The 21575-nt window shown below is 53.4% G+C and overlaps 6 protein-coding genes across 6 annotated transcripts; 4 read left to right on the top strand and 2 right to left on the bottom strand.

Moving 5' to 3' along the window:
- Window positions 1-76: 76 nt before the first annotated feature.
- On the top strand, window positions 77-2951 carry LY79DRAFT_571753 (armadillo-type protein). The gene is made up of 6 exons (XM_060559282.1): window positions 77-377; window positions 435-572; window positions 623-733; window positions 783-929; window positions 983-1356; window positions 1410-2951. The coding sequence occupies exons 1-6, from the start codon at window positions 255-257 to the stop codon at window positions 2824-2826; spliced, it is 2310 nt and encodes a 769-aa protein (XP_060407751.1). The 5' UTR covers window positions 77-254; the 3' UTR covers window positions 2827-2951.
- Window positions 2952-4446, bottom strand: LY79DRAFT_571749 (WD domain-containing protein). Its single transcript, XM_060559281.1, has 4 exons — window positions 4275-4446; window positions 4181-4202; window positions 3616-4111; window positions 2952-3554 (listed from the first exon to the last, which is right to left on the bottom strand). Exons 1-4 carry the CDS (start codon window positions 4294-4296, stop codon window positions 3138-3140), a joined length of 957 nt encoding a protein of 318 aa, XP_060407750.1. The 5' UTR covers window positions 4297-4446; the 3' UTR covers window positions 2952-3137.
- Window positions 4447-4570: 124 nt separating this feature from the next.
- On the top strand, window positions 4571-5929 carry LY79DRAFT_571747 (uncharacterized protein). Its single transcript, XM_060559280.1, has 2 exons — window positions 4571-5292; window positions 5356-5929. Exons 1-2 carry the CDS (start codon window positions 4853-4855, stop codon window positions 5504-5506), a joined length of 591 nt encoding a protein of 196 aa, XP_060407749.1. The 5' UTR covers window positions 4571-4852; the 3' UTR covers window positions 5507-5929.
- Window positions 5930-7597: 1668 nt separating this feature from the next.
- Window positions 7598-9080, top strand: LY79DRAFT_571743 (uncharacterized protein). The gene is made up of 3 exons (XM_060559279.1): window positions 7598-8327; window positions 8385-8540; window positions 8606-9080. Exons 1-3 carry the CDS (start codon window positions 7957-7959, stop codon window positions 8631-8633), a joined length of 555 nt encoding a protein of 184 aa, XP_060407748.1. The 5' UTR covers window positions 7598-7956; the 3' UTR covers window positions 8634-9080.
- A 1553-nt stretch (window positions 9081-10633) lies between these two features.
- Window positions 10634-13073, bottom strand: LY79DRAFT_528504 (FHA domain-containing protein; the record flags this gene model as incomplete). The annotated part of the gene is made up of 3 exons (XM_060556033.1): window positions 10634-12706; window positions 12760-12971; window positions 13028-13073. The coding sequence occupies 3 exons, from the start codon at window positions 13071-13073 to the stop codon at window positions 10634-10636; spliced, it is 2331 nt and encodes a 776-aa protein (XP_060407747.1).
- A 2981-nt stretch (window positions 13074-16054) lies between these two features.
- On the top strand, window positions 16055-17467 carry LY79DRAFT_528533 (IFRD domain-containing protein; the record flags this gene model as incomplete). The annotated part of the gene is made up of 1 exon (XM_060556037.1): window positions 16055-17467. The coding sequence occupies one exon, from the start codon at window positions 16055-16057 to the stop codon at window positions 17465-17467; it is 1413 nt and encodes a 470-aa protein (XP_060407746.1).
- Window positions 17468-21575: the final 4108 nt, after the last annotated feature.

Genomic DNA, 21575 nt, shown 5'->3' with positions numbered 1-21575 from the left:
AGTCCGTATCACCCCTCCATCCAAACAAGCCTAGCGCGGGGATCTTTTGGGCTGGAGGAAAGCTACGCCCAGTGCCCCTGTTCAGCGGCGACGGTCCACTATCCTGTCGCCAAATTGCCTGAAGCTCCCTGCCCAGCTCCAGCAGCGCGTGTTGCAACGTCGCAGCCTCTCCACGTCTTCTCAACAACTCGATCGGCCTTCTTGCTTGACTGAATTTTTGGCTGCTCAAGATTTTCTGGATTTGGACGGACGACATGAACTTCCTCAAATCGGCAGTTGCCTCTGCCATTGCCCAAGGGCCACCGTTCCCTTACAGCTTCGGTGACAAGGTGGACATCGACGAGTCCATCTGGACGCTTAATAACGGCACCAAACGAGTATGTCCAACCACTGCACGCGGCCGCCAAACTTCCGAAACCTGACAACTTGAACAGGAAGATGGATCCAACTGTAGTATCTTTTCCTTCGACGTTACTGCCAACAAGTCTCGGCTACCCCTGGCCAAGAACGCTTTGCGCAAGCTGAGAACACTACGCCACCCAGGCGTTATCAAGGTGTTGGATACGGTGGAGGTATGTATGGTGCATGATCAGGCAAGACATAATCTGACAAGGTTTTACAGACCGATACATACATATACATTGCGACCGAACGAGTTGTGCCGCTGCGATGGCATGTGAAGAGGAAAAGCCTTACACCAGAGACAATCAAGTGGGGTTTGAGCAGTGTTGCAGTATGTCGAAACGAACACGAAGTAAACATAGGCACTGACAGCCTTGCAGCGGACAATCAAGTTTATCAATGACGAAGCATCATCGATACATGGCAACCTCAGAGTCGGCTCTGTGTACACATCCGAGAGCGGGGAGTGGAAAATGAGTGGCTTTGAGGTGCTGAGCAACGTCAAGGATGATGAGGCAGTAATATACGTGCGTGAATTCGCTGTCTTCTTCGCGCGACCGTTATTAATCTTGGGCTGCAGACATACGGTAGTTTAGTTCCAGACTCGGGACGATATGCGCCGCCAGAACTTGCGCGTGGGGGCTGGGATGCGATCAAGAAGAGCCCGCATTCCGCCGTTGACTCGTTCGGCTTCGGCTGCTTGATATTTGAGGTTTTCAATGGCGACTTCATGGGCTCCGATCAAGCTGGCCAGACGAAGAACATCCCTCCGACAATGCAGCAAAGCTACAAGCGTCTGGTTAACCCAAATCCTAAGTCGCGTGTCAGTGTTGGCCATTTCCTGGAGCAAGGCCAGCGCAGCGGATCCTTTTTCGATAGTCCACTTATCAAGTTGACGGAGGGAATCGAAAACCTAGGTGTCAAGACCGAGGCCGAGAGGGATCAGTTCCTTGAGTAAGTAACTCGGTCTACAAAACACTATAAGCAACACCATCTGACCCAGACAGCGACCTTGACCAACTGACTGACGATTTCCCCGAAGATTTCTTCAAAATGAAGGTTCTTCCGGAACTAATCAAATCGGTCGAGTTCGGTGGCGGAGGACCTAAGGCATTCGGCGTCGTTATGAAGATCGCAGCCAAGCTGCCTAACGAAGATTTTGATTCTAAGATCACGCCGGTAGTCATTCGGCTCTTCTCTAACCCTGATCGAGCCATCCGCGTCTGTCTCCTGGACAGCTTGCCCATGATGATAGACCGGCTCACACAGAAAGTTGTCAACGATAAGATTTTCCCGCAACTAGTCACTGGTTTCACAGATGTCGCCCCGGTGGTCCGAGAGCAGACACTCAAGTCGGTACTCGTCATCATCTCGAAGCTGTCTGATCGGACAATCAATGGGGAGTTGCTCAAATATCTAGCAAAGACGGCGAATGACGAGCAGCCAGGTATCCGGACAAACACAACAATTTGCCTTGGAAAAATCGCCAAGAACCTTGGCACGTCTTCGAGAAGCAAGGTTCTCATCGCCGCCTTTACCAGGTCCCTCCGAGATCCCTTTGTGCATGCCCGCAATGCATCACTGATGGCTCTCGGTGTTACCGGGGATTGTTTCTCTGACGAAGACGCCGCTCTCAGGATCATGCCGGCGCTGTGCCCGTTGCTCATAGACAAGGAAAAGATGATCCGCGACCAGGCCAGTAAGACCATGGAGGTGTATGTGCAGAAAGTCAGAAAGGCAGCGGCCAGCATGCCAGACTCGGCCCTGCCTCCCCAGGGCGCCGAAGGCGCTAGTGGACCCCGTATGAGTACGCCGCAGCCCAACGAGGCTTCTGCGTCGTCTTGGGCCGGTTGGGCCATCTCCTCCTTCACAAACAAGGTTTCGACAGCGGCGGGGGAGATGCAGACATCCAACGGCCCAGGTGCCGCCTCCCCCAAGCCAACTCCCTCACCGGGCCCAGACGCGAAAAGGCCCACTACGTCCTCGGCCTCTGCTTTACATCGGCAGGCCGTCACATCCCCGCCGCCGATATCGCGGACACCTTCCTCGGTCGTGGCGGAGGCCTTCAACCAAGAATTCGCGGACGACGCGGGCGATGCCTGGGGCGATTTGGCAGACGACGATACGTGGGGGGAGCCAGCCGACAGCACAAAGTCCTCTGCGGCGAAAAAGGAAACGTCCGCCAGTGTTACGCCGTTCGATGATGGCTCTGAGCCTGATTTCGCCGGCTGGTTGGCCGCACAGTCGCAGAAGAAGAGCGGATCCAGCAAGCCTCTACCTAAGGGGCTGGCCAAGTCCTCAACAGCGGCGGCAAAGAAGCCCCTGACGTCCAAGCCAGCAACCAAACCCGTAGTAGCAAAGAAAATAGACATGAAGCCCAAGGATACGGACGATGACGACGACGGTTGGGGAGATGGGTGGTAAAGTGGACGAGCGGGGAGCGAGTTTGCAGCATTTACGGCGTTGGGCGCGGGATCACCATACCCACAGCGGGATACCATCAACTTTGTACGTAATTTCCATGTAGGTACGCCTGTCAATTGAGAAGAATATGCAATGCAGACGGCCGCATCCCAACTGTAAATGCGCTACAAACGACTTTCCCGGACGCCCCGCCAACCCAAGTCCCCTCATTGCCCAAACTGATGAAAATGTTACACGCACAATAGGGTTCTGTTGTGAACCAAGGAAAATTGACAAATACGAATGCCACCCCAAGCGTCAACCCACAGTCGTTACCTAGTAGACTCCGAGTAGTCGTTGAGGGCGACGCAGACCGCACCTCGGTGGTGGCCGTTGTACTGGCGGATGATCTGCTGGCTGTGGAGTTCCCAGAGCCGGGCGTAGTGGTCAGAGCAGGCCGTCACTAGGTAAGCCGAATCGGCGCTGAACGCGCAGTCCCACACCCAGCGCTGGTGGCCTGTGAGTGTCGCCTCGAGTGGAAAGGGCTTGGGCTCCTGGTCGGCGGCAGGCTCAAGGTCCTTTACCTCCCAGATGCGGGCGGTGTGGTCGGCGCTGCAGGTTGCGAGCTTTTTGACGTCAGGCGAAAGCAGAATACGCGTGATGTACTCTTTGTGCGCGTTGAAGTGAGTCACAGGAAGGAGCTGTGTTCGATCGTAAGCTTGCAGCAGCTGCCACACGAAAACGTTTCCCTAGTACCTTGTCAGTCCGAATCCCGTGTGGGTCGTGATCTCAACGACAGGGCATGCTTACGCCATTGTTCGCGGCGCACAGCAGCGAACCATCACTGGCGACAGTGACGCTCGAGACGGAGACGTCTTCCTCGGGGATCAGCTGGTGAGAGCAGTTGTTCTCGGCTAGGTCCCAGACGCGGACGCTGCCCTGGCGGTCACAGCTTATGATCTCACCCTGGTTTGGATGGATCACGACATCGTTGGCGGGGCAGCCGTGGTTGTAGCTGCGCTGAACCTGGCCGCTGCGCGTCTCCCAGATCTTGACTGTGCCATCCTCCGAGCTGGTGACCATCCACTTGCCCTCACAGTGGAAGGCAACGCCAGTAATGTTTCCCGTGTGACCCTCGAATGTCAGCAACGGATTCGGGTTCGTCGACTTGATGTCGTAGAGCTTGACCGTATGGTGGCCTGCGGCAGCAAGAAAACGCTTGTCGGGGGAGATACAGAGGCGATTGACCTGAGAATCGGGGTGTTGGATTGTGCGAGAGCAAATGCCGGAGAGAGCCTCCCAGAACCTAAGGTTGAAAAAGTGTCAGTTGGCCAATACTGTATTGTTATTTTGGGTATTTATGGTCTTGGTCTACCTGATCGTGTGATCGTAGCCCGCTACAAAATATCAGCGGTCGGTCACAATATCTTTTGTCCCAAAAAAGGACGTGGATATGGAAGGCCACCTACCTGTGCAAAGAATCACAGACATGGTTACTGTGCTAAAGCCTTTTGGCTTCGGTTATCGCATGTTATAGTGAGCAATGATATGTCGGTCGTGGCGTTGGGGGATATGCGCCCATATGTATATAGGTAGATATGTTGCGCGCGAGAGGTCATCAAGATGCAGCCCCTCCACGATGCGGTCGGCTGGATTTCTTGGAGCTTCGGTTCCTAACAAACAGCCCCACTAGAGGTCCTGGGGTACCTGGGTCTCATCCGTGTGCCTGGCCGGAAGAACTTCGGCATCTCATTTGCTGACTTCCTAACTTGTGCTGACAGGCTAGATACGTACCGCTCATACCCATTGAGAGGCCTATCTGCGGTAAACCGCGGACTTCAACAACACATCACCAAGCATATCTTCCCCGTCTCTCGATATACAACGACGCCGGTTTTCTCTCTGATTCTCGGGAATGATAATGGATTTTCTTGGTATCGCAGTTCACTTCCGGTTATGACAGGCAGTAGTCACATATCGGCTCCCCGCTATAACTGAAGTGGTGTAACTGGAAGCCCGTGTCCCTCAACTCAAACCCAATCAGAACATGCTCGCGAACTTGACTGTGCTCATTCGACATTATTATATTGTCGAATTTCATCTCTTGTTTCTCTCTTGTCTTTTCTTTTGGCTAGTTAAGCACGTATCGGCATGTCATTCTATGCATCGTTCCTGCTGGCAGAGGCATCGAGTCTCGCGGTTTCGCAGGATTCCTTCGGGGATCTTAGGGCCCGGCCAGCAGAACGACAGCCCTTTTGCGCCAAGCTTTGGAGATCCCATTGGTACATCAGCTATATGCCAAATAGGCGGTAAAATATACATCACTGGCAATTTTCCTGCCAACGAGTATGTTGTACGAGTCCTTGATGACTCAGGCTTGCAACAATTATCTTGTAAGAGACTAATATGGTCGACATTGTCACTTCTTCGGGAGGCATCATGTTCCTTTTTCCTTGTCCCACACCAAGTGCTCGGGATCATATCTCGGTATGCCAAATCCAGAGGTACGCCGCCGCTCTACAGCTCGAGTCGCTGACTTCTCGGGCCTAGAATTTGGGGCTGCAAGCCGAGTGGCTTCCGCCTCACCCCCCACCCCCAAGGGAAAAAAGAAATGATTACTTCTTCAGAAATTCCGGTGACCTATGTCGCCTTTTCATCCTCCCTGCATCGGGGGTTTGTCCTTCCGTTACACACCCGATGATTGATGTATTGCCCATAAGCTCTACCTAGGAGGTGGTGCAGAGTAGAGAAGTCTCCGAAAGCAGGCAATCACAGCTTTCGGGTAGCTATGGAAGATAACCGGACTTATGCGGCCCTCTCAGAATATGGCATCGTCTTTTGGAACAATCATTTTGCCTAGGACGTCATGACATCGGAAACAAGTTCAAGAGAAGGCCCGTTGAGCTCTGGAGTATTCGGGTTTGGAATTCATTCATGCCTTTTAACCCAAGTAACTACGTACAAGGAACTCATGGAAAGGAACAATTCTCAGACATGTTGTCCACGTGACTAAGGGGCACGAAGCCGTGCTGTAGACGGAGCTCTATCGTTCGGGGTCAGGCCAAAGTATTTGCTATTGTGCAACTAGGCATTGGTGCACAAGTAAATACGGCGGCTTCTTGGGAATCTGCAAAACGAGGCTTTAAGTTCTATAACGAGCCTGTCTCAACCGGACGTAATCCCAGTGTCTCCGATTGCGCAGGCACCATCGAGATATCCCACTCGGAGCTGGATTGTACTTGGTCCGGGGTTGGCATCGCTTGTTTCCAACCAAGCTCGAGTCTTGCTCCAGTGAATACGGCTCAGTTCGTATACCGGCTATTCGTAGCCAGCCTACACCCTACTTTGCAGCAGATTTCGATGGGATAGAATGCCTTGACTCAACTCCTCACGCGAGACATATTTGCCAGCCTTAGTCTTTCCGATCCTTTGGATAAGCGGCGGGATGCTACTACTACGGCATTCAACACACCGCTTTGGCAAGTCCGACCAGAAGCTACGCTAGCGTTTCCGAAGCAGCTCATAAGATGCTAGACTCGATTATTGTTGAGCCGGCGCAGAAAGGAGTGAAATAATGGCCTTCGTTTATTCGGAAAACTATGCCCTCAACTCTACAACGATTCTGCTGGAAATCATCTTACTGAAACTACCCAAACACATTTCCCACGAACGCCCTTTTCACACGTCGTCCAACTAAAGTCATACGTGGATCCCCAACACCGATACCCAGCCGAAAAGAACCACCAGGCAGGTCGTTGCCGACAAGGCCCTGCCAAAACAAACAAGCTTCATCATTGTGATCACTTCGCTCTTCTTCAGGGTCACATAACTCTCGGGGTTACATATCCACAAGGGGTTCAGGCCAGCGGTCTACTGGTGTTGGCCAAGACTAACCAGCGGCAACGCCTCTGTTTGGGCCCCCGTTTTGGGGGCCTGTTGGATCCCTCGGTCCCCGTCTGTCTCTGCGCGCGCCCCCGGCTCGTGGCTTCGAGCCCAATGAACGGCTGTCGCCGGCGTTCCCATGGGGGCAAGGAACTCTGACTACGCCTTGGGAGCCGCAGAAATCACAAGCGTTCCTTCGCGGTATTCGTCAACATTGCGGTATACTTCACCACGGCCGGTGGACCCTACCGTTCATGTCCCAAACAGTGACTACAGGTTCTGAAGTCCCACCTGCCAGAGTATATGTCTCCGATGCAGCCGCAGATGTCTTCGGCGGCCATGGTGGCGACGTGTAAGATTGAGCAAAAACTTCAATAAGGCTGTCTGATAAAGGTCTCCTTTTCTCAGAAGGCAACCGGTTGTCAAAGAAAAGGGCGTTAGTTGTGTTGTTCTCTAGGGAGGGTTCGTTCAGGAGGGACGCATTCGCCTTATATAGTTTCTCTAACCAACAACACCAAGGTGCGGCTGCGCAGACCATGGAAGATAGCCACGCACACGGGTCCACGAACTTGCGCAAAAGATATGTCCATCTTCGACTTCCCTCACCGCCCTCGCCGTTCTCCAGTCGGGCAATCATCATTCTGGGCTTTCAATACATTCAGGACATTACCAGGAAATAACTCTGGACGAGGTCTTGTGACTTTTCTGGCTGCCGCCGTTGAGGCTGCCTCGTTTCATCTCACGGACTAGCGAATAGGGTAATAGAGGTGGGTGATACTTCATATGTCGCCTTATCCTGCTTATCCCGTTTGGGCAAATGAGCCGACGGTCCGCTGGGACGATTTCCCAGCGAGTTGATGCTGATATTGACGTCAGCCACCCTTGGAACGTGTCTTATCCTGCACATGTTATCGCCTCGATGCCGTGGAAGGAAACAACCCCCCGGTGTTGCGGTGCCGTGCTTTACACCGACCTCATCCATAGCTCCCTTTCCACTCTTTGCCCTTCGTGTCGGCATCTCAAGATATTTCTGGCTGCTTTCAGTTGACTTCATTGTTCCTTTGACACAATGGCTGCAAATGTCTCTCAATTTGGCTTTACCCCCCTACGGGACTTTGGTCCGGTACCTCATTTGCCAGCTGCTTCATCAATCAGCCCTCGACCTCGACCGGCGTACGGCTACCTGCAGCATACCCATGCCGATCCTGCCACACAGACTTACACCGGCGCCTTAGGGCCTTGGAAAACTGCAACAGAAGGAGCAAAACCATGCAAAGCGCACATCGGAATGTCAAAAATGCAAAAGGCGGTGTTGTTGGATGCAGCCGTCTAAGCCGCGTTGGACGTATCCCAGCTTTCTCCGCCTTATATCGCTGTTCACCCCTGACAGTGCGACGCTCTGCAGAACCAACCGGGACCAACCGTAACTCCGTATTGGGGCCAAGGATATGCTCGCTCTCGCGGGAGTTGGAGCACAACAGTTGCTTTGACTCTTCCACTATGTCTTGCTGTCTCATGAAGCGACCCCTCCCGCGCGGCTTATGCCTAGCAAGGCGGTGTCGAGAGAACCAGCTATCGGGCACGCATCAAGCAGCATGCCGTTCTCGCTTACTACCATACCTATCCGTGCTTCACTTTAGGTAACGTGAATTCTTCAGGGGAGATCAGATTCGTAAGCTAACATAAGATGCATCAAGCTGGACCATGCTAACGATAATGAGTGTAAATGAGAAAGTTGTCGATTTAGCATGGTATGGCCTCCCATCTTTCCAACACAATGCTGGTCCTATGCATTTTATGACAATAAGAGTATTTTTACAACCTCGAATGGCCTGGGGAGCTTTCCAAAATAGGTGAGAAAGGCTTCCATCCTCCATCGAGTGAAGAATGCTAGTACAAGCAACTGACCATAATCAAGAAATCACAGCGAAACCGTACCGCCCTAATCACACGACCATACCAGACTTACATTGCCAGCGCTCCCCCTTGGCCGAGTAGTTCCCTGTTGTACTACCCATCCTGTATATCAATCGTTACTACTCGAAGCGCTCGCAAATGGTCATCTGACCTGCTTGTGCTCTCTTTGGCGTTTCCCCGAGGCCCGACTGACGCGGCATGCCCGGCGCGGGATACCGGATCGACAGGCTCTTTGACGGATATTCCCATGGTCAGCGACGATAATTATCGTGACAGTCGGATGCTTCGTTTTCCAGACCCGAGGGAGGCGCTGCGTAGAGAATGGGGACAACTAGTTTCCTCCTTTTGTTTTCTCTTCTCTTCTCGTTACATCGCACGACTGCATCTTCCCGGCATGATCAACATGCAGGCCCATGCCCCCCTCGTTCTATTTGGACGTCTGATAGATGTGAAGATGACTCGTAGGCATAGTACGCACATTCAGCGCAAGCCCCGTGATGGCTTCTTCCTTGGTCTCCCATCTCTCTCCTTTCCGACAGTACCACTGCCACAACGTTGAAGCTCATGATCACCCCATCACAAGTATCATCCTCGCCACTCGGTGAACAGTAGATCAGCAGACCCTGCCACGCTCTAGATGAAGTTCCCGGCGGTGTGTGGAGGGAACAGTGCAAGACCCAAAGTAAAGAGATCAGATCGTGAACCGACCTCAATGCCTCAGAAACATGGAGCTGAGAAGAAGAAAAAAACCCTTTTCCCCGAGTCGTAGCATGTTTCGGTACAAACGTAGCAGTAAATTCTGGACATATGAAGCCTATCAATATACCACAGCACGATCAACCCCCAAGCCCCTCCAACCCAGCCCCATTCCGGCAATGTTTGCGATACAGCCGAGTAAACCTAAGCGACATGGAAAAGAACTTGCATGATGCCGGTTCACTCTATCAGCCTGAATAAAATCACCGCCCTCCACTCGCTTCTCCAGGCTATGAAGCGCACAGAGAGTGACCAGCATTGCATTTCTAGCTCTCCACTAATGATACACCCCTGCTCACTCCCGTGCTCTTCTACAGAACGTTTCCTCTGTTGAGCGTCAACCTTCCCTTTTCTCCTCTCTTCCCTCCCTTTACCCGCTTCACTTCCCTATAAAGCTAACACGTAGAAACATATATGGACACTAGTAAAGCGTAAAATGCAAAGGTAAAGAGATCGGCGTACCGGCTAAGGGCAAAGCGCTCTGCAATTCATGTCGATGAGCGATGCTTTTTCAGTAAAGGTATACTCGCTTGCGCTTCTCCCTCGCGCGGTCCGAGTTGCTGTAACTAGTCAAAAGAGAAGATGCCAACGGCGTGTCTGTAGGCGGTAGCCATGCGGGCAGTCCTCTTGTGAGGAACTAGCTTCATATGCACTCGGAAGCTCCCCCTATTTATCGACATGAGAGGACTCGAAGGTTTTCTGGCTCCTTATGGTTTGTTGCAGTGAACGTAAGACTACGCCTGATTACAAAAAATAGAAGCAGAAACAAAATGGGATGGAACATCAAATTAGGAGCATCTGAGGAACTTTATAAGGTACAGATGAACATGTTTTGTAGGCGTGCTCACGACACCTGACCATATCACATTGTCTATTGCATTTTGAAATTTAGGGGACGTCAACTTACCAGAAAAACGTGTATTAACTGACCTAAGCCTGCGAATAGGACGAGAACTGTGAAAAGGAAAGAGCCACTCTAAAGATAGAAAGCCTGGTATCTCGAACCCCAGGTATATCATATTTCCTCTCCGGGCAAGCCATGCCCTTATGTCTCGTAGCGGTCCACCAACAGAACCCGGTTCGTGAAGTAACCAGCTTAGAAGCCATTCCCTTCTCCCATCCTGATGAACCAACACCAAGTACCAATCCTCGAAGCCTGTGAGAACCCTCAGTCTTGGGTCAGCCAAAAGAGTCAATCCACTCTGACTCCGTTCCTGCGGCCGAAGAAATATAACACAAAGTACGTGGGGAAAGCCAAATAGATAAACTGCCACTAGAGGGCAGGAGCAGCAGCAGAGAGGACCGTCACCAGACCCGCAGCAGTAACGACACCTCCACCGAGGAAATATCCAGCCTTAGTCAAAAAACCTCGCAGGCGTTTGGAAGGCGGGGTTGCACATTCGTTGACCGGCTTGACAGCAGCTGGAACGGTCTGTCCGGAAGTTATCTGCATCTCACTGGCAGTTTGCTTTGATGTCTCGATAGCCTCCTCCTCCGGGGCAAGGGTGGAGATCTCCTCTGCTTTACGCTTGGGAGACCTCAAAGCCACTGCTGTCTGTTGAGCACGATCGGGCTCACTAGTTGCAGGTTGAGCTGCATCAACAGTACTGATTTGGCTGGATGCAAGCTTGCTTTGGTGGAACTGATAGGCGCTCGTCATGTCGAGCTCGGGACTGGTGTTCCTAACCTCGGACAGGGGGAAATCCTGGGGTGTGTTGAGAAACATGTCTCCGGAGGCCGACCACACTGACTCGGCGACGTTGGTAGACTTGGGAGCTTCTGGTTCCGAGGCAGCAGCCCTGTTCGAAACACCAATGGGCTGAGTTTGAGACGTCAAAACTTCAGCAGACACTTCGGTCGTCTGTGATGTCCTGGCCTTGGGCTGAGAGGAGTCTTCCTGCTGCTCCTGGCGGCGCATAAGTGCTTTATTGTGTTCTCTCGCTGCGAAGAACTCGGATTTGCCAGTTAGATGACCCAGTGCTTCGGCCGATGGTTCCTTGTTCTGAGCTAACGTCCAGGAGCCTTTGTCCGCGGGGGCAGCAATTAGCTTAGGGGTCTCATAGGCCCGCTGCCAGTGAGTGTAACTTGGTGACACTACCTCCTTCTGTGCAGGGTGCTCCGTCGATTGAACCGCAGGGAATTGCTGTGCGCAATTGCTTCCCTCGGAAAAGGATTCAACGTGTGGATCAAGAGGATTCAAGATCGAGGGCAACCGGAAGTCATTCGGACGTCCCTGTTCACCCTGATCTGCAATGGTCAGTGCAGGCCAAACGATTGGAGGAAGCGCTGGCATTTGCATCGGCCCAAGCGGGCGAGACGGGGCACCCTGAACGCTAGGTTGCTCCGACTGCCAAGTGGCCGGGACATCACAGGGTTGGTGTGATAAGCTGGCTTTAGGCATGGACTGTGAGCACATGTAAGATGTACCCTCATCTGCCCAGAGAGTCGAGTCGGGCTGTTCGGCAACAGATTCAGAGTCATAGTCGTGAGCCATGGGGTGGTCTGGCTCATAACTCGGGTTGTCCAGGGGTTCGATATCGCTTTCCACGTCTGAGCCACTCTCAATCTCAACTTCCTGTTCCTCATCTTCTTCATTGTCATCGTCTTCGCTGTTTTCCTCACTGTCGGAAGCACTAAGGTTGATGTCCTCGTCACAAGAGCCGAGCAAGCCGTCGTAGCTCGAGGGGAGCTCGTCAGGATAACTGGACGACTCGTCGTCATAAGACTCGTCGTCGGACTCAGCTGACTCTGAGTCGGAGGAAGCCGCGGGAGGGGGTTGGCGGTGGTCATCGAGGCTGGGTACCAGAATCTCCTCTTCCTCGCGAGGGGCGCCCAACTCGCGTTGCGTGGTGATAAGAGAGGATTCCACAAGGTCCTGCGAAGGTGTCTGGCTATCCTCGTCGATAACGATTGGATCGATCGCATCCCCGTTCGTCTCTGGCTCATGCATGGGTGAATCCATGGTAAGGTCGATGGAGCTAACGAAAAGGCGGCCTGGGATTACGGCCGGTGCTGGTAGCATGCCGATTTTACGGAGCTTCACAGCGGTGTCGCGGACGTCGCTCTCGGTAATGCCATCATCACAATCACTGCTGTCCGAATCATCGGGGACTGCGAATGATGGCCGGGACTTGATCTGGTTCGAGGCTTGCGCAGCTTTCATTAAGGTATCCCACTCCCACTCCACCTCGACAGTGCACGGTGGAAAGAGTTCATTGGATCGCTGGATGTCGATGCCAAATTTAAGGGTGTCATGCTGCTGTAGCTCGCAGAGCGTACGAGGCTGCAGCCTCTGAGAGTTATGGTACGTGCCATGAAGAGATCCGATGTCCTTGATGTTGAGTTTCTAGAATTCATTAGCAACCATCCATTTGGTTGTTGCCACGGGAGATCACTTACCTTGTGGTACCAGTCGATCGTGATCTTGGCATGCTCACGGCTCATCACCGGGCTATCGAAGTAGCAATTGTCGCCCTTTGCCTCCAGGTTATTGAATCGTTTGCTGGATCGACCAATAACCAGGACGCTGGTTTTGCTTTGCTCGAGGATAACTCTTCGCTCTGGGTAGAGTACTTCGGGGCGGGGATGCTTCACGCTGAACTTGACCAGCACTAACAATAGGTTAGTCACAAACCTAGCGTGAAGATGTAGAATGGGTGGAACTCACCATCATGTGCTTGAGGTCTCGGACCCGTCGAACTCGACGACGACATCCTGGTGCTGGCTTCTCGAGCGTATCGCTGCCAGCCGACGATAGAAAAAAGTAGGAATCGAGGGGTTCTCGGGCTTGTTACAAAGCGAAGTCAGCACAAGGTGGCAGACAGATCTCGGAAGCATGTACCTCCGTCTGAATAAGACCGAGCTCGCGGGAAGCGATTGATGTTGGGACGGCGGGGTCTCGAATGGTGCTGAGAATGGAGAGGGTTCTGTTGGAGATAGACGAAATCACCTCGAAGAGAGGTGGAAAGGAAAGTCAAGGTGGAGAGGCAGACGTGGTAGGTAGGTATGGTAATAAGGCGTTCCTTCTTGAACCGCAGGCGGGTTGAAAGTTAAGAGTTAGGAGGCAGAAGGAAGGCAGCGGAGAGGTAGGTGCGATACAGTGTAAGTTAGACCATTGAGGTGACTGAATGTGAAGTGGGTCGGGAATCTGGAGGTGGCACCGTATCGGTACTGTATCAGGCAGTCGCGGCAGTAGCGCAGGCAGCGATAAGGCTTTATCGCAGCTAGGCTGGGAAGCCGAGAGGAGCTTGCAAGGGGGGGTGGTCGGGGTACGGTGGGTTGGTGGGGTTATCAGCAGTGACCTACCGTGACGTCCAAAGCACTTTAGATAAGTCGATCTGAAGTGCCGTTGGCGCTGATAAGAAGGATGAGAATAGACTGGACGCAAAAGGCGACGGTTCAGTAATTGACGGTAAATGAAGATGGAAGAAATAAAGGAGGACGAGGTACCTAGTTTAGGTACTGCAGATAAGGAGGCAAGGTAATAGGTAGGTAGAAAAGTGCACAATGATGGCCACCGAGGGTGCCTTAGGGAAAGTGGTCCGCCAGTTGCACAGTGTGTGTGTGAGATGGCAGGCACAATCGGGGCGTATTGATGGCGGGATTAGGAAAGAGGGGCACGCATACCTTAGACCACCCTCACCACATGGCACCTGACTGATGGAAGGGAACAGCGGGGTCGTGAGTAGAAGAATGTACCGGAAAACGGTCAGTCATTCAAGGGAGCACTGCCAGGTTGGGTCAGTATTTTGATATCTGAAGGGCTTTCGTCAAGCTTACCGTAGATACCTCCCTTCCGTGGCTCGCAGACAGCACTTCATATTGGCGCCACTGACCGACAGAATGCTATGTACCTCACTTCGAACTCGTCCCAAGAACGGCGGCTGAAGAGTTCCTCAAGGTTGCGCGATGCGACTCCAACAAGTAGCTCCATATCCGGTACCTACCGGTTCACACATTTGACAGCGGCAGCGTGAGCTGGGCATCCGTTCTATTCTCGTAAACCCACCGCCGGATACTATAGGTGCCAAACAATCCTTACAGCGCACCGCAGAAGATAGGTACGGTTAGTGGGCAGTTGGTAACTCATGCTTTGGCAGTCCAGCAGCCATCGTCCACGTCGCCAGGCCTGATTTGAGCAAGTGCGCGCGCATATACTTTTACGGCGCTCCCCTTTAGTCTTGCTTCAGTTAAGCCGTACTATTTAGCTTGCCACACATGTGCAAAGCCTCTGTGGCCTCGAGAGAAACGCAGTTGGCCGTTGCCTCAGGTCTTTCTCGGACAGGCAAGGGGGCAAGCCGTTGTGACTGCATGATGTTTGCCCTGCCCTGTCGTCCTCATCGGTATGTCTGACCGCAGGGCCAAGATGGACCGCATTTGCTGTACCTCGTGCAGCCGCAGCCGCAGTTGTCGCTGGTGCTGCTCATTATCATACTCGGACTCGGACTCATGTCTACATAATAACGAAAGGTCGGAGATGAGGTAAGACTCTAGCGAATCCGGCCAAGATGGCGGGTTAGTGACGAGGGGGGTTGCTGACCGTTTCTGTGCCCGACTGGATGTATCTACCGGTAGTGTACGTAGACCAAGGAGTCACAGTCAGCTGATGCATGTTGGAGTCACCTCACCCTCCGTGTTCACATGTACTAAGGACCTGGAGGCCCCTCTTATGTGTGTCTCTCACTTCTTCGAATGCGGTCTGGCGGGTTCAGAGTTACAGGGCCAGGCAAGCAAGCAAGGAAGAACGGAAGACGATCTGCTGACAGGGGTATCTCCCAGGAATGCGCGAGCGGACACACCACATCCACTTCGCCCCACAGGAAGACATCACTCTGGAGTCCTGAACTCGACACTGGTGGGGTGAGTGACTGAAGTAGGGAAAAGTGCAAGAAGACTGGATGAGGGGCAAAAAAACAGAAGAAAAAAACACTTTTGCTTTGCCATGTTTTGCTCCGGTCTGTCATGCCGCTCCTGCTGTTGTTGCTTTGCCCCCAGGTTCCCCGAGCTCAACCTTGCGACCATATCCGTGTCTCGCCCTACTCCGTACACACGATTGAAAAGTCTCTTTCGTCATTCGTCATTCGTCATCCTCCCACCTGCTTGATTCTTCTGCAGCATCCCATGTGAGATCTATGGTGAATCAAGGGTTCCTTTCCCGTCCATGCAATGTGAATGCCACCCTCTTCTTCTTAACCCGCTGCCACCCACCATCTCAGCCTGTACCCTCCACAACTGGTTTTTCTTCATTGCCCTAACTTAAATCCCCAAACTCCTGCCTATCTCCGGGACGACGGTCTTGTCATTATAACCTGAGCAATTTCCACTGTCTTCCACCTCTTTGAGATACCTTGAGAACATTCTGCCTGCTGCGCCATCGGAGAATCGCTACAGACACCTACAGACAACGACTGGCCTTAGACTATCTCCGATAGGTGCCTCCAACGTATCTACACACGCATCGTTGTTCGATGGATTGCTGGCAACACGTCGAGAACACAATAAGAAGCAACACCATCTTCAAACAGACACCACCTCAGTACAAGCACAGAAGATCCTAGTTGAAGAGATAGGAAAAGGAAGGAGCAGAAACCTCGTCAAGAACTACAACACTGGTCTTCTCTTTGAGAAGTGCCCTACGATACCCTCGAAAGAACTACTCCCACATACCCCCGACAGTCGATCAGCCGTCGCCACCATGCACGACTTGCGTCTGAAGGTTCTCCGCGAAAGCGGCAAGACTCTTTCGAGAAAGGCGCGATCGCGCCCCGAATCCGCGCGAGCTTCCACGAGAAACTCGCCTAATGTTTCCCCCGGCCACTCTCAGATCAACTCGCCTGCACACTCACGCGCCGGCAGCCGCTATGCCTCTGAGGAAGAAGGCAGCGACGACGAGTATGACGACAATATGACCATGAGCACCATCTCCAACGGATCAGAAATCGCGCCGGACGAAGCCTCCGAGGCGTCGTGGGCCCAACTTCTCCAGGACCGCATTGTCGAGCTGCAAGATCGGAAGCGAACGAATACCAAGACGCGCGAGACAACGCTTATGTCGTATCTCCACCTTGTCAAGCACCACTACAGCGGCCGTCAAATCACCAGCTCGTTAACCGAAGTCGTCACGGCGTTGATGAAGAACATCAGATCCGGAGGCAGCTCCCTCGAACGCCTCATGTCACTAAAATCACTTGCGGCTACGCTACTAAACGTTCCCTCAGACGCCCTCTTCGACGACATATACCCACAACTCGAGAAGACCCTGGAGGATGATGACGACAATGATGTGAAGGCCGCTGCCATTTGGGCCATGGCAGTCACAGCCATGTACGGCGGCGGTGGCGAAGACGCCGCGAGCGAACTCCTTGAATACCTCGTCACCATTGTGGAGAGTGATGGAGAGGCCGTCGGAGCAGCAGACAATGGTGACGTCGTCACGTCCGCGCTCGAGGCCTGGGCCTTCGTTGCGAGCCAAATGGACGACATTAGCGAGAACGTCTACTCAGCCATCGACGCTTTTGTGGACCAGCTCGACAGCACAGACGTCGAGGTCCAGGCGAGCGCCGGTTTCAACATCGCCTTCATCTTTGAGGCCGCGCGCGACCAAGAAGAGGAGACCGGCGAGCCGATGAATCTGCAGTACGACCCGAAGAAGCTTATTGCCCGCATGGCCGAGGCGTCCAAGCCATCGGTGAAGCAGACGGCACGGAGAGATAGGAGACATCTGCGTAAGCAGTTCGCCAGCATCGTGTCGTCGCTTGAGCACGGAAAGGGACCCGGATTCTCCACCGCCGGGCGTCCAGCCTTCAACCCCCATACCGGTGGCACCAAGGCCGACCCTCGATCAGCCCCCCGAAGCGAGGATGACAACGATATGCGTGGCTTTGGGTATCGCGAGAAGTTGCGCCTCGGTTCTTCCGTGGTGCTGATCGACTCGTGGTCTCTCATGGCTCGCGTCGAGGCGGCGAGAACCATCTTGGGAGGCGGCCTCCCAACTCACTTCAATGATAACCCCACCGTGGCAGACCTACTTGGCGGCGCCGAGACGGAAGAGCCATCGGGCCAGGGTTACTCATTGCACCCTAGAGATGCGAAGAAGATGAGGAGATAGAACGGCTCGGCGGAGAGAGACCAAAGTGATACACGGGGCTGGGAGTCTATTGACTAGGCATTGCCCACCAAAGGAGTTTTGCATGAGATCAGAGGCTCGCATTGTGAGAAAGATTGCGTTGGGTACTTTTCTTTTCCTTCAACAAGTAGAAACTCGCGGACGACGAAACAAAAGGAATCAGTCATCTGGAGTTCAGAGACATCAATAATATGCGTGGTACGAACGAGCAAAGAAGATACCACAGGGCAGAAGATCCTCGCATCGCCGTACTTTTATTTAACCCACCCTACAAATACCAACTCGTTTCTTTTTGGAATACTCTTGATGATGAATTTTTCTCCTTGTCCTTTTCGTGATCAATCATTGACTCGTGGAGACCAAATCTGATGGGCCATTCCCCCCCTTCCCTCGCCCCCTTTGCGACCTCGACTACTGCGGGTATCCGCCCGGGCGGCGTTCGCAGGTCGCACGGCGGCAAATCCTCATTAGCCCTCGGATGCCGGTCATAGTAGTAGAAGACAAAGACGGAAAGAGGGGAACGGCGGACGAGATAGGTCAATGTTCAATGGGCGGTCACAGTGTAGGGATTTTTTTTTTTGTGCGGCGGAGGCATGCAATTCGAGGCACGTCGGACGGCAAGATTGGTGCAAACGGGTTGCAGGCAGGAGCCCACAGGTGCATGCGTTGGCGGGGGGTTCACGAACGGATGGGCGGGCTTGACTGGTGAATCCGTTTACCTGTGGTTATGCAGAGTATCTTTTTCCCTGGACGAAGTAGGTACTGCAGCAGTGGTTTGCAGTAGTCCTGGATATGCCAGGCATACGGTTCGGGGGTGGGGGAGGCTTTTCGTGAGCAGTTTTGGAGCCCGACAGTCAGAAACTAGGAACACGCTGGGAGAAGGGGCCTCGGCTCTCGAGTGCGTTTACGATATCGACGACGTTGGGTTGCAAACGGGGAAAACGTGGGTGCCGGCATGGGCCGCCGGCCCCAAGCGGGCCTGGGGAGAGAAAGAGGGATCTCTGGCCGCCCTGGGACCTCGTCTTTTTTGGTTGTCGAGTCCAAAAGAGACGACGAGCAGGAAGTGGGGGGCGGGTTCGAGCTCGGTTTGCCACTTGGGTACGCGGACATGTTGGGCTTTTGTTTGTCCCCCCCCCGACTGACTGCGCCAGCCACTATCCCAAATCCCAACGATCAGCCGAGGAGACGGGACAGACGAGGCGAGGCGTAAACGATTCGAGCGGAAATGGTCCGGAACCTCATGCAGTGGCGACTGTCAAACGCTTCGACGTCTGGACGGTGATATTGGGGTGATGGCTGAGATGTTGTGTGCCTGTGTGCCTGTGTGCCTGTGTGCCTGTGTGCCTGTGTATGCTTGGGCCCTTTTGTTTGTAAAATGACGTACAAGAAAAGTCGTTCGATGCTGATGAGTGTTTCTGCATTGTCAAATCGGAATCGAGGGTCTCGGTCAGAAAACGGCGCCATCCGTGACAGATAGACATGAGTGTTCAGTTGTGTTAATGAGAGCTGAAGACTACTGGTGTTGGCTCGCCAAGTCCGTAGTTGGGTTTGGGTGATGAATGTGGGCTGTCAAGTCCCTAGTGTCTCAGTGTCGAAAGGTGTCATTGTGTAGAGCTCTCCCCCGTCCGCCCGCCCCTCTTCTCGCACACGGGCAAGCAGAGAAGACCAGGCTTCCCCGTTTCTGTCATTCTTACGCCCCTGTCTAGTGGATGATCACTTCTCCAGTATCTCCTCCCGTCGCCCAGCCAAAACGCTTGAGCCACCGCCGGGAGCCCGCTTTTATCCTGAGCTATAGAGGGGCTCGGTTCGCAGGGAAGTCCCCTTTAAGAAAGTGGAAAACGAAAGTGTCGATGGCTTTGTTTGTCGTTTTTTCATTAGGAGCCAATACGTAATAACTTAAATCCAGAGCTGGGAAGAGCAGATATATCCATCATGTGGAGAATGGTCTCGGAAGAATTACATGAAGAGAAGATCCCCGAGGACGAGTACCTATTCGTGGAGTGGATGGATGACCGATTGTGTGATTGTTCACATTAGGCGGGGGGCTGGGAGACAGGGGTTCTTTCGGACCAGCAAACAGGCCTGACAGGCTCTGAAGGCTGTTCGTTATCTCGATGGCTTCCCAGATGTCCGGGCAGTTCTCGATGCCCAGATCTGACTTTCGAAGCAATAGGTCAATTTCCGGACCGGACGAGAGAACGCAAGGCGGGCAAGGTCCAGGGTTTTCACCACCGGCTGCGGGAAGAGGAGACGGCGGTGAGGATAGTCGCCTTCTCGCAGGGCGGCTTTCGAGGGCTGTGGGGGAAAACGTGACGGTGGAGAGCGGTTTGTGTGGTGCAATTCACCCCGTTCAGTGGCCCCAGGCAGATGCGAGTAGCGCAGAACGCGTATTGGTGACAGACATGGCAGATAGTGCGGTTCATTGGTGTCGGTCATGGTAAGAGACTCTTGAACCAAAGTCACCAAGGTGTGTGTGTGTGTGTGTGTGTGTGTGGGAGCAACTTACATATTGCGTACGAAGTGGTAGTATCTCTCTCTGCAGGGCCCCTTTCACACGCCCCCAGCCTGCGGCGGCAATTGGTCTGCCGTGCGTGCCTCCCGGTGCCCTCCAAGCTGCTTTCGGGAAGGGAGCGAGGGACAACTCATCAAAACCTCCACCCCGTGGGACCTTGTCTGGCAGCACCCCGACCAGTCGTCTTCAAGAGGCTCTGGTCTTTTCAGTCACTTCGGCCTCAATCGACACCGGTAAGTTGGGACGAGGGACGCGACTGGATGGGATGTGTGTGTGCGCGCGCGTGTGTGCATGTGTCCTCGAATGAAGTGAGTGCGCCGCATTGCCCACCCGGCGAACATTTGCGCGGTGGCCATTGCTTCTTGTCAATATCGGATCTTGACCAGTGTTCTCAGCCCAAAGGGACCCAACCCCGGCTCAGCCCAGTCCAGTCCATCTTGACATTACTAGTGTACCTTCCCCTTTGGTGTAAGACAGGGGCAACACACATGTACACAACAAACGTGGACCAGGCTTGGGCGGAAACTCACAATAAGCACCATCCCAAGTCCAACGCAGAGCCCGACGAAACGTCCCTCCTCTGTCAGCCGTGCTTCCCTGTCCTTTGGCTCTTAGGTTCGTGCTTATGTGCTCCTTTCAACCTGCATCATCCAAGATTGGACCTCGTCGCTTGTCGCTTGTCGCTTCCATCTGGCTTACCCCCGGCTTGCCTCGTTCTCGAAGACCCCCCCCCTCCCCTTCCCGCCAGTTACGAGTACCAGACTTCGGGTACCTCCCACACTTCCCAACCTCGCCTTACCGACGACCTGTTTGCTATAGTCGACCCGTTTTCCATTGATAGCGGCAGTCCTCTTTCTTTCCTCCCTTCCTCACCTTAATTGCACTCTTTGTTCTACCTGTTTCGTCGGTACTTGTGGTGGTGGTGAATTCGTACAAATAACCAAGTTGGGGCACAAAAGAAAAAGACGGGTTGGTCTTCGACCCCCTGGCCAGAGCTTTACTTACCTGCCTGCCTCTCTGATTTAGCTCCAAGATCCGCTGACAGACACAGCGACTGGGGCAAAAACATCGACCAACCGCCTACCCAGCCACCCCAGTTTGTGAACCTCACACCCCGACTGAGACCACTTCCTTGGCTTCCCTCTTTGCGCCTTTCGAACTTGCGCTCGCCATTTCCCCTCCCATTTTCAGCCTCTAATCCCCAATTTCGCAGTCATCGTTGCTTTTCTGCGCGCATTGCGAGTTTGTGTTGTTGTGTGTGTGGCATAAGCGGCCACAGTCATTTTATCATTCCTTCTTTGGAATCCTTTCGTTCGCTGTCGTTTCGCAAATATCGCCGGACTCGTCAAACGACCAGGTGTGAAGTGTGAAGCTCGCTCGCTCAGCTTATCACCCGGCCTGCCCAGTTTTTTTTTCCCGCAGCAACGAACGGCTGCTCCTCATGTCTTGACGGCGACCGCACCCACAACAAATCCTTGCCCACCTTGGACGGCAACCGGCAAACCCACCCACACTCACTCTTCCTTCCCTCTTTCCTTCTTCTTTCCTTGATCGAGGGAAGGACAAGATCCAAAAAGA

The sequence above is a fragment of the Colletotrichum navitas genome (genome assembly GCF_030913465.1).
Source record: "Colletotrichum navitas strain CBS 125086 chromosome Unknown LY79scaffold_132, whole genome shotgun sequence".
Taxonomy (NCBI): domain Eukaryota; kingdom Fungi; phylum Ascomycota; class Sordariomycetes; order Glomerellales; family Glomerellaceae; genus Colletotrichum; species Colletotrichum navitas.
The sequence above is the reverse complement of the archived record's forward strand: the minus strand, read 5'-3'. Positions and strand labels throughout refer to the sequence as shown.

What these genes read in the sequence shown, in the direction of transcription:
- LY79DRAFT_571753 (XM_060559282.1), top strand. Translation starts at nt 255, where the DNA reads ATGAACTTCCTCAAATCGGCAGTTGCCTCTGCCATTGCCCAAGGGCCA. An exon ending in GGGGTTTGAGCAGTGTTGCA is followed by an intron (nt 734 to 782) that starts GTATGTCGAAAC and finishes ACAGCCTTGCAG; the next exon opens with CGGACAATCAAGTTTATCAA. An exon ending in ATGATGAGGCAGTAATATAC is followed by an intron (nt 930 to 982) that starts GTGCGTGAATTC and finishes CTTGGGCTGCAG; the next exon opens with ACATACGGTAGTTTAGTTCC.
- LY79DRAFT_571749 (XM_060559281.1), bottom strand. Translation starts at nt 4,296, where the DNA reads ATGTCTGTGATTCTTTGCACAG. An exon ending in GTCTGTGATTCTTTGCACAG is followed by an intron (nt 4,203 to 4,274) that starts GTAGGTGGCCTT and finishes GATATTTTGTAG; the next exon opens with CGGGCTACGATCACACGATC. An exon ending in GGCTACGATCACACGATCAG is followed by an intron (nt 4,112 to 4,180) that starts GTAGACCAAGAC and finishes TTTCAACCTTAG; the next exon opens with GTTCTGGGAGGCTCTCTCCG.
- LY79DRAFT_571747 (XM_060559280.1), top strand. Translation starts at nt 4,853, where the DNA reads ATGCTCGCGAACTTGACTGTGCTCATTCGACATTATTATATTGTCGAA. An exon ending in GTGCTCGGGATCATATCTCG is followed by an intron (nt 5,293 to 5,355) that starts GTATGCCAAATC and finishes TCTCGGGCCTAG; the next exon opens with AATTTGGGGCTGCAAGCCGA.
- LY79DRAFT_571743 (XM_060559279.1), top strand. Translation starts at nt 7,957, where the DNA reads ATGCAAAGCGCACATCGGAATGTCAAAAATGCAAAAGGCGGTGTTGTT. An exon ending in CTATCCGTGCTTCACTTTAG is followed by an intron (nt 8,328 to 8,384) that starts GTAACGTGAATT and finishes AGATGCATCAAG; the next exon opens with CTGGACCATGCTAACGATAA. An exon ending in TGGGGAGCTTTCCAAAATAG is followed by an intron (nt 8,541 to 8,605) that starts GTGAGAAAGGCT and finishes ACCATAATCAAG; the next exon opens with AAATCACAGCGAAACCGTAC.